This window comes from Aplidium turbinatum, chromosome 10 (genome assembly GCF_918807975.1).
Source record: "Aplidium turbinatum chromosome 10, kaAplTurb1.1, whole genome shotgun sequence".
Lineage (NCBI taxonomy): Eukaryota > Metazoa > Chordata > Ascidiacea > Aplousobranchia > Polyclinidae > Aplidium > Aplidium turbinatum.
Window position 1 is genome coordinate 20,891,882 of NC_137481.1, and position 13,296 is coordinate 20,905,177.

The 13,296-nt window shown below is 39.5% G+C and overlaps 1 protein-coding gene across 1 annotated transcript; it reads right to left on the reverse strand.

Annotated features, from left to right (window-relative positions):
- Positions 1-44: 44 nt before the first annotated feature.
- On the reverse strand, positions 45-12,872 carry LOC145778104 (V-type proton ATPase subunit S1-like). Its single transcript, XM_082589518.1, has 9 exons — positions 12,728-12,872; positions 12,375-12,501; positions 11,857-11,928; positions 9,884-10,061; positions 9,588-9,661; positions 8,609-8,874; positions 8,075-8,131; positions 7,359-7,629; positions 45-2,905 (listed from the first exon to the last, which is right to left on the reverse strand). The coding sequence occupies exons 1-9, from the start codon at positions 12,832-12,834 to the stop codon at positions 2,690-2,692; spliced, it is 1,368 nt and encodes a 455-aa protein (XP_082445644.1). The 5' UTR covers positions 12,835-12,872; the 3' UTR covers positions 45-2,689.
- Positions 12,873-13,296: the final 424 nt, after the last annotated feature.

Genomic DNA, 13,296 nt, shown 5'->3' on the forward strand with positions numbered 1-13,296 from the left:
GCTGTTTAGCCTAGTTGTCAGCTAAAGTTATAATTGCATGAATGTTCAAAGACATTTATTACCATTATGCAACAATTTCCATAATATCTCATACATACCAGGATGAAATTAAAAACAACTCATCCAGTAAATCAGTTCTTTTTAACATTGGTTAACATTCAACGTTTGCAGACGTTGAATCAACATAAAAAGGACTGATTTGCTGGCTGGGAACAGTATTAATATTGCACAAAAAGCTGCAAGGTGTGATGGGGAGAGGATACCAGCCACTATTTTTGCATCGGATAAATTACCTTATCGCTATGAAGGGCCCATTCCATCAACAACACGTCAGGCCTGCGCAGACCTCAACAGTGTAAAAGAGAAATAGAAACTGTATTCCGTCCTTCATATAGGCTTACTATTGCTGCAGCTGTGTTTGTATCACGTGGATGCAGAAAAAGGAGAGTACTGTTGAACAGCAGCCTGACTCTACAATGACTCTACATTTTAAACTTTAAAGCTTATCGTTAAAATGGCAGTCGGTCCGCTGCTGCGTGGAATGGTTAGGGTTGCAAAGTGGCCTAGAATTCGGACAGAAAACGATATTACCTGTCCTGAAATGTCCGAATATTCACACGATTTCCCGTGTGGGTGAAATTGTACAATTCCATATGCAAAAAGCTCATGAGTTACTGGAAACTTGAACAATCCCTTCACCAATTGGAAACCCGAGTACCACAGATAACAATTTATAATGTTTCAGAAAACGCTAAGCATGGACGACAAGCTTGAATAACAATTTTCTATTTTAAGAAGTTCGTACTGTCAGGATGATTACTCCAGTGAGCAAAAACATAATATTGTGGATTTATTTTCATGGTTTGGAACATCGCCTTTACCAATTCAACAACACAATTTAAACTTCATGTTGGAAACATGTTTAAAGACAGAAAGCTTACTTAACAACTGTTAGAGCGATGAACATTACACCAGAAAATCAAAAGACTATTTCATTTTCTAATCAAAATTACATGTGAGCATGGCCCATACACGGGGCCCCAAGTCAAAACAACTATCAAACAAAACCCATTTTAAAAAAAAACTAGAGGAGAATACTAAGTAAAATCATCAAGGAAAAAGGTGAAATTGATGATTTTCGTCCAAAAGGAGAAGCTGTGTCCCGAAACAAATGGGTTGTTTGACAACGCACTCCAACGACAACATACGGTGGTTTCTTCCAGTCCAAGACCCCTTGGAAGGTTCTATGCCACAAAAGCATCCCGGGCCAGGGTCTAAAAGCAACCCGTGCCCACCCCTGCCGATGCTATACCCTGCAAACTATGAAATCAGCAAGGTACCACACCAACAGTACATTTTAGCCGCGTACGAATAACATAAACAAAACACAGAATAGTAGTGGACGTGCGAAGGTGAAAAGATTAACATCAAATTGAAGTAGGGGTGGAAGCTGACCTCGTAATCTTTCGCTTCCTTCTTCCCTATCTCAATAATGTAAAACACCAATAATGCGAAAGTTAAAAGCCAGTGATTCTTGTTTCTATAAGTGACAATGTCATCAAATACTGACAATGGATAATGCCATCGTACTTAGAGAGGCCTCTTTCTTAGTTGAATACGCTGGTGTAAGTTTTTGCGTACAGGAATTGAGATATGTGTTGTATCTCTAACGGACTTTTCAAATACGTGTATCAGATTTTTTATCATTAAAGAACAATTCCATAAAATACAGCATCACGATAAAATAATTAACAACAAGAGTTCAACCCGTCCAATTCTCTTAACAGCCGGAGAGTTTTTCGGCATTGGAATGAGAATATTTACCATTTGCATGAAGACCATTAATATACTGTTAAATTGATGTTTACGACTAGATAAATATTAGCACTATTTCCAGTATAAAACTTGCAACACAATAAGCAAGCATGAATACCAGATTTGTGTGCCCCATCAGTACGTTCTCACCGACATCTAATGGATGAAATAATTCCCCGGCAACAACATTTCAACAATCGAAAACTTCACTCTGTCAATCTCGGTAACCGGCCCTGCGTCAAAAGCCTATACAAAGATGTGAAACTACCAGGAATAATCAATCAAGGCTTTGTCAGTCCTAGGATAAAGATTCAAAACCAACCAGCGTTTTCGTTGAAATTTTAAAAGAATTTCTTGAAATCATTCAGTGTAACATGTCTACTATTCACTCTGACAACCCCTTGGACTTCATCACTGGTCTATGCTCAGAGAGCCATATGCTGTCCATGCCGTGTCTTAGGCAGCACTTTTTGGTAGTCGAAAACTTGTTTCCAAATGCCTGTGGGAGATGGTCATTGGTGTGCTGTTTCATTTTGACGACTTTTTAACACCGCTAGATGACGCCGCTGTGCGGTGATGTTAAAGTATGAAAACAGTTTCAGGTGACTGACTGAACGGTTATGTTTTCGCCGGGTTGTTGAGAGAGTGGTTTTGACAACAGACGTGGACGGCTTATATCAAGATGCTCAATCCCGGACAGCAAGATCCGTTATTTTTTAAATTGATTCAACGTCTGCAACTGCAGACGTCAAAACAGCACTGAATAACAAATCACATCTTCACAACATTAAATTACATAACTTTTGTATCTGACACTACGCGTTATTTAACGTTAACAGGAAAGAAAAGAAAAAGTCAACAACAACAAAAACTTTTAATTCGCATCTTGCTGAACTATAAGAGTCTTCCCTTTCGGATTGTCAAATCTGTCCATTGTATTGACAGTGGATGCCATACAAATGCCATAGGCCAGTATGGTAACCAGTAGGAGGCTGACAAGTAGGCCGCTGATTATAGGCTCCGTGTACCAACCTACACAATCAACAGCTTTACCGAAAGTGGTGTTTGGTAGCATTTGAAACGGTTGAACCTGCAATAAAATCAAAATTTTCGTTAAAAAACGTTATAGTGTGATAATTAATTGGATTGGTAATCCAAAAGCAAATGTGCCTTTCTCGCTTTCTGATGATGAATTGTCACAATACAAAACCCATGGCGTTTAAAATTACTTGCTGTGAAAATGCATCAAAAAGATTGTGATGAACAAAAGATGCATGTACTGGAACTGCCAACGTCCACGAACAACTTGTGATAGATCACTTTGTTGTTGTTTGCAAGAGATAACTTGGTAGTACTGCGGTTAAAATAGTAGGCTATGATAATGGGGTCTGCTACTATTCGGCGAGTCCGATTCGGCTAGTCCGATTCAGCGAGAGCCTTTTTCGGCGAGTTTTTGAAAATCCAACGACGCCTTCTGCAAATTCAACGATTGAATTCATGGGATTCATGTGGTCTACCTCCGCGTGGTGAATCCTGGTAACTGGAAACTTTTTCAGGCTAATGACGACAATCAGAAGCAGAAACTGCAAAAATTGCAGGTCACAGACAAAGAAGTCTGATAAGCGTGACGCCTCCCCTGAGCATGTGCCCGTGTTAGGGCAGGTATATTCTAACACCGTAAGGGAAGGCATCACGCTGCTACAGCTAAATGTAGAAGGTCTAACATCAGCCAAAATTTCGGTCATTGAACATCTGATCAACACAACTGCCAACGCCACTGTTATCCTACTACAAGGAACACACGCAGTGGATTCTTCCAGACTTAAAATCACTGGTTATGAACTGGCCGCCTACACCCATAGCGCTATTCACGGAATTGCTACTTTTGTGCATAGCTCTGCGACATGGCTTTCCCTCGCCTCCAGCAAGGAATCTGATGAAATAGAGTGGGCTGCTACAAAAGTTGACAATATCACAGTGGTTAACGTTTATAAACCACCCTCGACCAAACTATTGGCCGATTCTATTCACTGTTATGACTCACCAAGTATTATGCTGGTGACTTTAACTCGCACAGCACGGAATGGAGTTATGCTACCACCAATAGTGACGGCTCTACACTAGAGAACTGGGCTTCCATAATTAACGCTAAATTGCTCTACGACCCAAAACAACCCGACAGTTTTTATTCTAGTAGATGGGGAACTACTTCAAACCCTGACCTTGCATTTGTTAAGCTCAATGGCTCCTTCCCTTGCAGAGTTGTTTTAGACCCTTTTCCTAAATCCCAACACCGACCCTCTTTCATAAGCCCTGCACACCCCATTATGCCACTAAAGTCAAAACCAGTAAATCGATGGAACTTCCGTAAAGCCAACTGGACATTATTCACGGAGTATCTTGAACGCAAATGTACCAGTTTACCAAAACCAGCAACCATGGACATAAATGAAGCCTACACTTCATTCTGCCAACTCCTGTTAGATGCAGGTAAGGCCGGTATCTCACGAGGGCGAAGAAAGCAATATATCCCTACCTGGGACAAAGAATGTCAGTACAAGTACAATGATTTCCTAAAGACTGAACCTGGCAGTGAATCAATTCAAAGAGCAAATAACCTAACGGAATACCTTGATAAGAATCGCAGAGAGCGCTGGGAGGAAACTGTCCAAAGCATCGATTTTACTCATTCCAGTCGTTTGGCATGGAAGACATTCAACCGTCTTTCTGGACGCACCTCTGCTCCCAAGCGGTGCCCTGTCTCGGCAAACGCCATCGCGACACAAGTGCTTCGTAATGGAAGATGTAAACAGATTGACGCAACATCGTCCAGAGCAGTCAACCGTGAGATCAAACAGCTTTGGGCGACACACAACTCTGACATTTATCTTGATTCTCCTTTCAAGATCACGGAACTGCGTGATGCAATAAAACTCATCAAGACTGGTAAATCTCAGGGTCCGGATAAGATACCTCCTGAGTTTCTCAAGCATTGCCCTACCAATCTATTAGAATGGCTAGCTAAGTTCTATACAGCTTGCTTTCAGCAATTGAAACTCCCTAAAATATGGCGTAAAGCTTCAGTGATGGCTATTCTCAAACCAAAAAAGCCTGCCGATGACACCAAGAGCTATAGACCAATATCTCTCCTTTGTGTCCCATTTAAACTCCTAGAACGACTGCTTCTTTTACGTCTTGAACCTATCATTCAACCTCAACTACCGAAGGAACAAGCTGGTTTCCGTCATGGACGATCTACAGTTTATCAAGTTGTGAAACTCATTGACGACATTGACGATGCATTCGAACATCGAGAGAAAGCTGGCCTGGTACTGGTTGACCTAACTGCAGCCTATGATACGGTATGGCATCGTGGACTGACTCTCAAGCTTCTTCGTTTTATCCCTAGCCGTCACACAGTTTGATTCATTTTGGAGATGATCTCTAATAGACGCTTCACACTTTACACCAGTGATTGACAGAGTAGTCGACCTCGCTCTTTGAAAAACGGCGTGCCTCAAGGATCAACCTTGTCACCACTGCTATTCAATATTTACATCAGCGACCTCCCCTGCACCAAGTCAAAGCAATATGGTTATGCCGACGATTTAGCCCTACTAGCCAATAATAGAATCTGGTCCAATGTAGAGCACTCACTGGAGTCAGATATGAAAAGAATTTCGGAATACTTAAATACGTGGAGACTGCAACTCAGTGCTACAAAGACTACCGTCAGTACTTTTCATCTCAATAATCACCAAGTCGACAGGAAATTGAAGGTCGAAGTCAATGGTTGTCAGTTACCGTTCAAGAGTCAACCAACTTATCTCGGGGTAAAACTGGATAGGCAACTGACGTACAAGCAGCACATCCAGGGCCTGCGTGCAAAAGTAACTGCACGCAATGAACTTTTGAGGTGCTTGGCCGGCACAACATGGGGGAAAAACCATCTACCCTCCGCATAGGTGGCCTGGCGCTTGCCTACAGTGCCGCGAAATACGCAGCTCCGGCATGGTGTCGCAGCAAGCACACCAAAAAATTAGACGCCTGCCTGAACGAGACAATGCGCATTATTACTGGATGCTTAAAACCAACACCACAGCAATACCTTCCAGTGCTGGCAGGTATCCTACCCGCTAATGTACGCAGAGAAGCGCTGGTGTCTTCGTTGGTAAATAAAGCCAGTGCTGATCCCAACCACATACTACACGATTGCGTATCCACTCTCAATGTCCCAATCATACAACGCCTACCATCACGGTGCCCTTTTGTAAGGCATGCTGCAAAACTTCAGCTCGCTGATTTCAGCACGTCAGATGCCTGGTCCGAGGAATTGAGCACTGTGCCAAAAATAAAGTCTCGCCTCGTTCTATTCGGTGTCTCTCCTGCCTCTTCACTCCCACTTGGTGCTGAACTTCAGAGAAGGGAGTGGGTGACACTGAACCGAATAAGAACGGGAGTTGGCCGCTTCAATGCTTGCTTGACACGCTGGGGCATAAGGGACTCTGCTGCTTGTCAGTGCGGTGCGACGGAGCAAACAGCTAACCACATCATCTTTGGGTGTCCCATCTATTCCCCTCCCAATGGAATAACAGGCCTCCGCACACTTGACAATCTGACGAAAAGTTGGCTCCAAGTCCTTCCATTCGGCGGACCACAAACTTTCTGCTTCATACGAACGACGACGAACGATTGAATATTATTAAATATTCAGACATTGAATCAATGTAAAAATGAACTGCTAGGCTAACTGGGTTCTTGGAACAAATCGAAAGGCTTCTGTGAATGTTTCTCACTTTCAACGTATCCTAGTCAGCAAAAGTTCTCTTTTCTATGCGATTTCAACGTTTAGCGACGTTAAAACGATGTAAAAACGGCAATTTCTGCTAGTCGGTATAACTAGGCTACGGTACCCGATAATTTCCTTTCAATCCAAGCTGTAGGCCACACATTTGGTTAGCCTTTTCATTCTGTTACTACAATGTAAAAATGAACTGCTAGGCTAACTGGGTTCTTGGAACAAATTTTTGCTGGTCGGGATAACTAGGCTACGGTACCAGGCTACGGTACCCGAAAATTTCCTTTCAATCCATCCTGTCCACACATTTGTTGATTCAAAGTAATCATTTTAACTATTCAAAAGTACTAACTTATAGACATAAAAGCTATCCGCACATTTGTTGATCCAAAGTAATCATTTTAACTATTCAAAAGTACGACATAAACATGACGAATTTTAATTTAATAGTTCAAACATTTTATTTTTATCTGCACGATTTCAACGTTTAGCGACGTTAAAACGGCAATGATAACCTTTCAAAAAATCGCCCGATAATTTCCTTTAAAAATTTAAAAAACTCGCCGAATAGGGAACTTGCCGAATCGGACTAGCCGAATCGGACTCGCCGAATCAGACTCGCCGAATCAGACTCGCCGAAACGGGCCATTCCGTGTTAATGAACACACTCGACACTCGTGTGTATTTTGTTAACAGTAACACACTTGCAAACCACAAAAAGAACAAGTATCGTCCAAGGCATTACCTGCCAGCCGTCAAAGTGAAGTATAACCGTAGCATCAGGTTTAGAAGGGGCCTTGGTGATGTCATCTACGTATGACAAACCCTCAGTGGATGCACAAGCGAAAGAGTAACCCAACGGTGCGGCTATGATGTTGAGGAATGTCTTGTTAGACAAGTCCTGAGCTCCGTTCGGAACTCCGGAGGTTGCGTTCCCGGTGTAGTTGACGTTGACGGAGGCCAGGGTCCACCATTTCATTGCAGAAACGGGATAAAAGTCTTTCTGGAAGAGCATCCTGCAACGGACACAATGAATCATTTGAACAGATTACACAAGCGTTGCATTTACTTCAAGTCGGCCGCAAATATATCAGTGAAAAGAAAACGTGCATCATGTGTTGCCTGGTTCTGCTGTCATTTTCCTACTTATTTGTTTGGCAGACTTTATACTGTATCATTATTGTTAATTCCAGTGTGCTACTATTCGGAGATATCCCAATTCGGAGAAAGCCTTTTTCGGAGATTTCTAAAATCCAACAGTAGCATCTGTTTATAAAGTCTCGACCAAAGCCTCAATGAGAAAAAAACAGTGGTCAAACGGCGTTTCATGTTCAACAATAAAGGTTAATAAAATTAAGTCTCGACTGAAGTCTGAGCTAAAAAAAAAAGTTTTCACAGCGTTTCATATCCATATTTGTTACGCATGAATGATAACCAATTCTATAGCTAAGCAGGACTTACTGAACAGACACTTTGGTAAACGGGCCTCCATCAGCACCAACAAAATCCATTGTCATACTAAACAAAACACAAATGTTAGAATTTAAATTTAATCAAAAATATATGACATTCAACAGGAGACTTTGCTATTCTTGACAAGAAGCATCCCAGACAGAAAATCAACCGTTTTTTACATTGATTCAATGTCTGCAGGCGTTGAATCAATGCAAAAAAATTGTCGATTAGTTTAGATCGGCTGCACAATGTCTGACAAGTAAAAACAAGTTGTTTTATGAGTCGTGAGACAAACTTTTGCAGAATGAAAAGTTTCAAACAGAAAATTTCAGCCGTGAGGAAACTCCTGGGCGTGGCGGATGTCGAACATATTTAAAGTCGTCAATAAACGCAACTCAGACAGGGAAATCCTTCATTTTTCGTTTGAGGGATTTTAAATCCTTTATTTATGAAATAATTCATTATAAGTTGTCAATCAACGCAACCCAGATGTGGAATCAATGTAAAAATGAGGGATTTTGCTGTCTGTAAAGAACAAACCTGACGTTCCCGGACACCACCGCAGATTCGTTTTTCAAGCAATTTTCGTCTACAGGGACTGGTCTTTGCAACACCAGCGGGCTGCTGCGTTTTTTTGGCGCCTTGTTAACGAATCTTTCAGCAACCGTCAATGTGACACTTTTAAAACTCATGAAAATGCATTTTCCTACAATGAACTGAGTGACGTTCTTTTCTTTCTCATCCGCATCAGCACTTAAGAGCTGCCTCCCATGGCCTTCTCCAAAGGCAAAATCCTTGTTGTCATCCTGAAAAAATTAACAGGTTCGGCGGCCACAATATATTTATGACATAGTTATGTTAGATTTAAGCCACGTCAGTAGCGTTTTATTCTTACAGAGTTGTTGCTTGCTGATGCACAAGCAAGTCTAGCAAATCAACCCTCTATCGATGTGTGTCTACAGGCGATAAATTAATGTAAAAAGATTGATATGCTGGCTGGATTAAAAAAAAGACGACTTCCAGCCAGGCCTGCAGTCTCATTCATTTTAATCGAGATTATGAAGAAATAATTGAAATTGTCCAAGTCAAAGTTTAGTTCTTTACGATCAGTTTTAACTTCTTCTATCGCAGCAGAGCAATGCTGTTTACTCCGACTTCAATGAAAGGCTACTACTACTAGAGCAGCCTGTCTTCAGATTGGTCATATCAGATATACAAATCTTATAGGTCATGATTTCCATGTGAGCTCGATTGAACAATAAAATCGCATTTTTAAGATTTCTAAACTAATTGGACTGCCTGGTTCCAGCAACAATAGATTGCCGTATCTTCCGTCGTTTTTTAAGCTTGAAATCTGTTGTGCTGCATTACCAACGAAAAATGTAGTTCGGTAACAAACTAAACTGACGAGCTATTCCATGTAGACGTTGAATCAATGTAAAAATGACGAATTTTGCTGTCAGGGACAATACAACCGAAATGGAAAGACACGAAAATCAAAGTAACTACAATACCATACCGGTGTATTTTCTGACGTAACAATGGCAAGATACTTTCCCTTCATTTTCGAAATTGTGTCCTGAATTTTTTGGTCTGCAAAATGATAAACATAAAAAATTATAAACCAGAATAGTTTTACGCAGTGACAACTGTCATATCCTCTGCTTCGTCTTGCTTAATGTGAATCGTATGAATAGTCTTTCAAAGTCTAAACGATGTCAATACGTTCTTCTGACTGACGATTATTCATTCTTTTCGCAGTCGAAAATCTAGAAAAGCTGAAAATGATGCAATGGTATTAAATTTAAAAATCACCATTTTGTCGAAGGCCAGATGCAGTGGAAGCTTGAGTTGATCTGTCAAATGAAGGCAGGTGGATAACTTTGATGTTGGCCATATCAGTCACATGCTGCATTCGTCCGAATAAATCTTCAACAATTTCAGATGGCTGAACGGATGATATCATACGAGATGGGAACTCCGATGTGTATTTCTGAAAAAAAAAATCAAAAACATATTGTAGGGTATTTTTTAACTTAAACAAAACAGTTCATAAATCTGGCAATCAGCATTCGTTTATTAATATGCTTAAACAAATAACATACATGCAATGCAAGTTAAATAGTTTATCAATTGCGTCACAAACATAACTTGTTGCGCATCAAAAAAGAAGTCTACAGCATCTTTGTCTTATCGGTTTGCCATGAGCAGGATTAGAATACTTATTTTGATATTGAGGGATCGTTTAAGGCAGCACAACACAGTCTAGTCATAGACAAGTGATGAACAAAGTAAGAAGTAAGCCTCATAACAATTTACAAAAATGAGAAACCTATCAAAAAGATAAATGTGAATAAATGGCAATGAAATCTAGAACAGCAAATTTAATTAAATATAATATTAGCAATATGTAGAGGAAGCTAACAAAGCAAGACATATTCCATTAACTTCAATAGCCTACTTCATAATGTGCAAGCATCACCTGTCAATTAACAAATATACAGTTTTGTCAAAAGCAATCTTAAACTCAGCACAATACACTTCACACAAAAAGTTATATATGTCCAATTGTGCAAGCAATAACACAGTCTTACAACGTTACAATAATGTGACCATTCCAATCTGGCACATACCAAAGTGACAGTGCTAAGATGACATGCTTTTTTTGGTAGACGTCATTGGTAAATGGTAAACATGGTAAACATTGGTATTGGTAAACGTTGGTAAACGTCGATAAACATCATCATCAAGGTGTTGGTATAAAACAAAGTGTAGTGGAAAAAAATGCAGCACAAATTGTGGCATTTTGTTGGCATCAGATTAATAATAATGATATTTTAATAATGACAGATGACATTTTCACTTGATGGAATTCAAGAAGACAATCGAGGAGAACGCAATCAGATATCCCAAGGACTTTCTTAAGCAACCACCCTGACGACAACAACACCAGCAAAATAGACAATACCCCTTCCCTCCCCCCAAACACCATATAGCCCAATGCACATTGAATTTTCTTTTATGAGCGACGATGCAGACCGTCAAGTAAAGAAAGTCTTCAAAGACCTGGATATGCCAGTCAGCTTATTTCGACGCTCAAAAACCCTCCGAAAGACCTTCAAAAATATGAACCTTGCCAGCTACAAGACTGCTCAATGCTCATTACGAAACGACATGTGTACAACCAAAAACTGTGTCTGCAAGATCAAATGCAAGAAGTGCAGGGAAAAATACATGAGCAGCACGATCCGGCCACTCCACTCCCACTAGAAGGAACACCTTAGCTCCAATAAAAGTTCCATCTTTAATCATCACCAACAGTGTCTCTCCGACTTTTAATTTACAATCATTGCGAAAGAGAACGACACCATATATATGCAATCGCAACAGCACTTCAAAGAGGCCATTTTCATAAGTAAACAGAGCCCAAAGATCAACAAATGTGCCAAAAGGGAAGAAGTACCCTACTCTATTAATCAACCAATTTGACAAAGTTTTACAATGACATCACCTGACAACACATAAACTCAACAGACAGCAGCCTCAAGCGAAAGAAAAGAACCGCATAAAACATCAACACACTGACTCTAAAACCATTCGTCATAGCACAATTAGCGCATGACTAAGGAACCGTGCTCCGAAAGCTAGTGGAAGTTGCTATTACCACAGCGAACTTGCAGCATCAGGCTAAAACAGATCATTAATATTTACATTGTGAAGTAAATAATACTTTATTTTACACCAATTTGGTGCAAAAAAGCAGATTGAACACAACAGAAATGCAATACCTTGATGTTGTAGAATGCAGATGCCTCATTGTCATTTGATTGACCATAGATTGAAATATCTCCTACACTGAACTGTAAAAATATGCGTAAACATTGAAATACATATTTGCCAAACAATGTCTTAATATAATGTTAAAAAACAGACATAAAGCAATATGTCATACTTGATATATATTGTTTAACTGGATCACATATATTCATAGTATTGTAATACTACCTGTTTAGTAGAAATAACTTGATTTAGTCAAAAGAGATTAATGAGCAAAGATGACTGTTTCTTTAAATCACATTGTTACAAGCTCAAAAAATAGGTTACAACTAACTCAGATAATTTCAATATTTTGGTGTCTGATTAACACATAAGAGAACTGGTGAGTCAATATTTTTCTTTGTGACACAGGGCTCCTCTCATGCCATGTGTGCAACTGTGCATGTGATTTTTGTACCAGCAATATTAAAAAGCTAGATTCAGTGTTTAAGTTTCAATATTTAAATCAGCATATCTTCTAACTTAATACCTTGTCATACACAAAAACCAAAACTTGGTCTGGCTTTCCTCTTGATAAGCAATCGACGTATTCATTTGTAAATATTGAGGAAATGGTCTCACCAGGTCCTTGAGGCTTGTATTGGCAAGATAAATCGCTGCAAAAATATAAGTTTTAAGTTGCATCTCATTAAAAGAAGTTGTATTACAGCAGCAAAACGAGAAACATCTCGGTCTACTGTAACTTGAATATAAGATCAGAAAATTTACCATGATAATTACTTTTATAGCCTATAAATAAGTCTAAATGATAAAAACACACAAGACCTATTGTTTGAACACAAATATAACAACAGCAGTTCTTGATTGATTGTAGGAACCTACTTTATGTTGCTCCACAGAAGTAATGGAACATATTCTGAAGCAGAAACTGAATATATGAATACGCCAAGAAAAAACAGTAAAAACTGTTTTTGCACATTCAGAAACATTTCAACTATTAAAAGTAGCAATTACAATGTAATCTCAAAAAAACTGTAGATTAGAAAAAGAGTTTTCACTTGAAAATCTATTTTTTAAAGCAGCAATTGTCTATCTGTGACATAAATACAAACAACAACCAAATGTTTTAACTAATGCTTCATGCATGATTTTCAAACTTTTCTAGGCCTACCACATTCAACCAGATTTATCAAGGCCATGTTTATTTTTCCAACTGCTTTAAACTGGTCTTAATCTGACCTTCTGAATACTTTTTTTAATTTGACCAATTTAATTTTAATGTATACCATACATACAGTAGCGTAGCCAGGAATTTTGAAAGGGGGGGTTTGACGACCCAGCGGCGGGGAGTTTGGGAGGCCTCCCCCAAAAAATTTTGAAAAATTACTTTGAATTTGGTGCATTCTGAGAACATTTTCAACAAAAATGTGGGTATGAATATTCCTGTAAAA

Bases quoted from the DNA above. Each gene is read 5' to 3' on its own strand.
- LOC145778104 (XM_082589518.1), bottom strand. From the start codon at position 12,834: ATGTTTCTGAATGTGCAAAAACAGTTTTTACTGTTTTTTCTTGGCGTA. The intron at 12,502-12,727 runs GTAGGTTCCTAC...ATATTTTTGCAG, and splicing joins CTTCTGTGGAGCAACATAAA to CGATTTATCTTGCCAATACA. The intron at 2,906-7,358 runs GTAATGCCTTGG...ATTTTATTGCAG, and splicing joins TTCACTTTGACGGCTGGCAG to GTTCAACCGTTTCAAATGCT.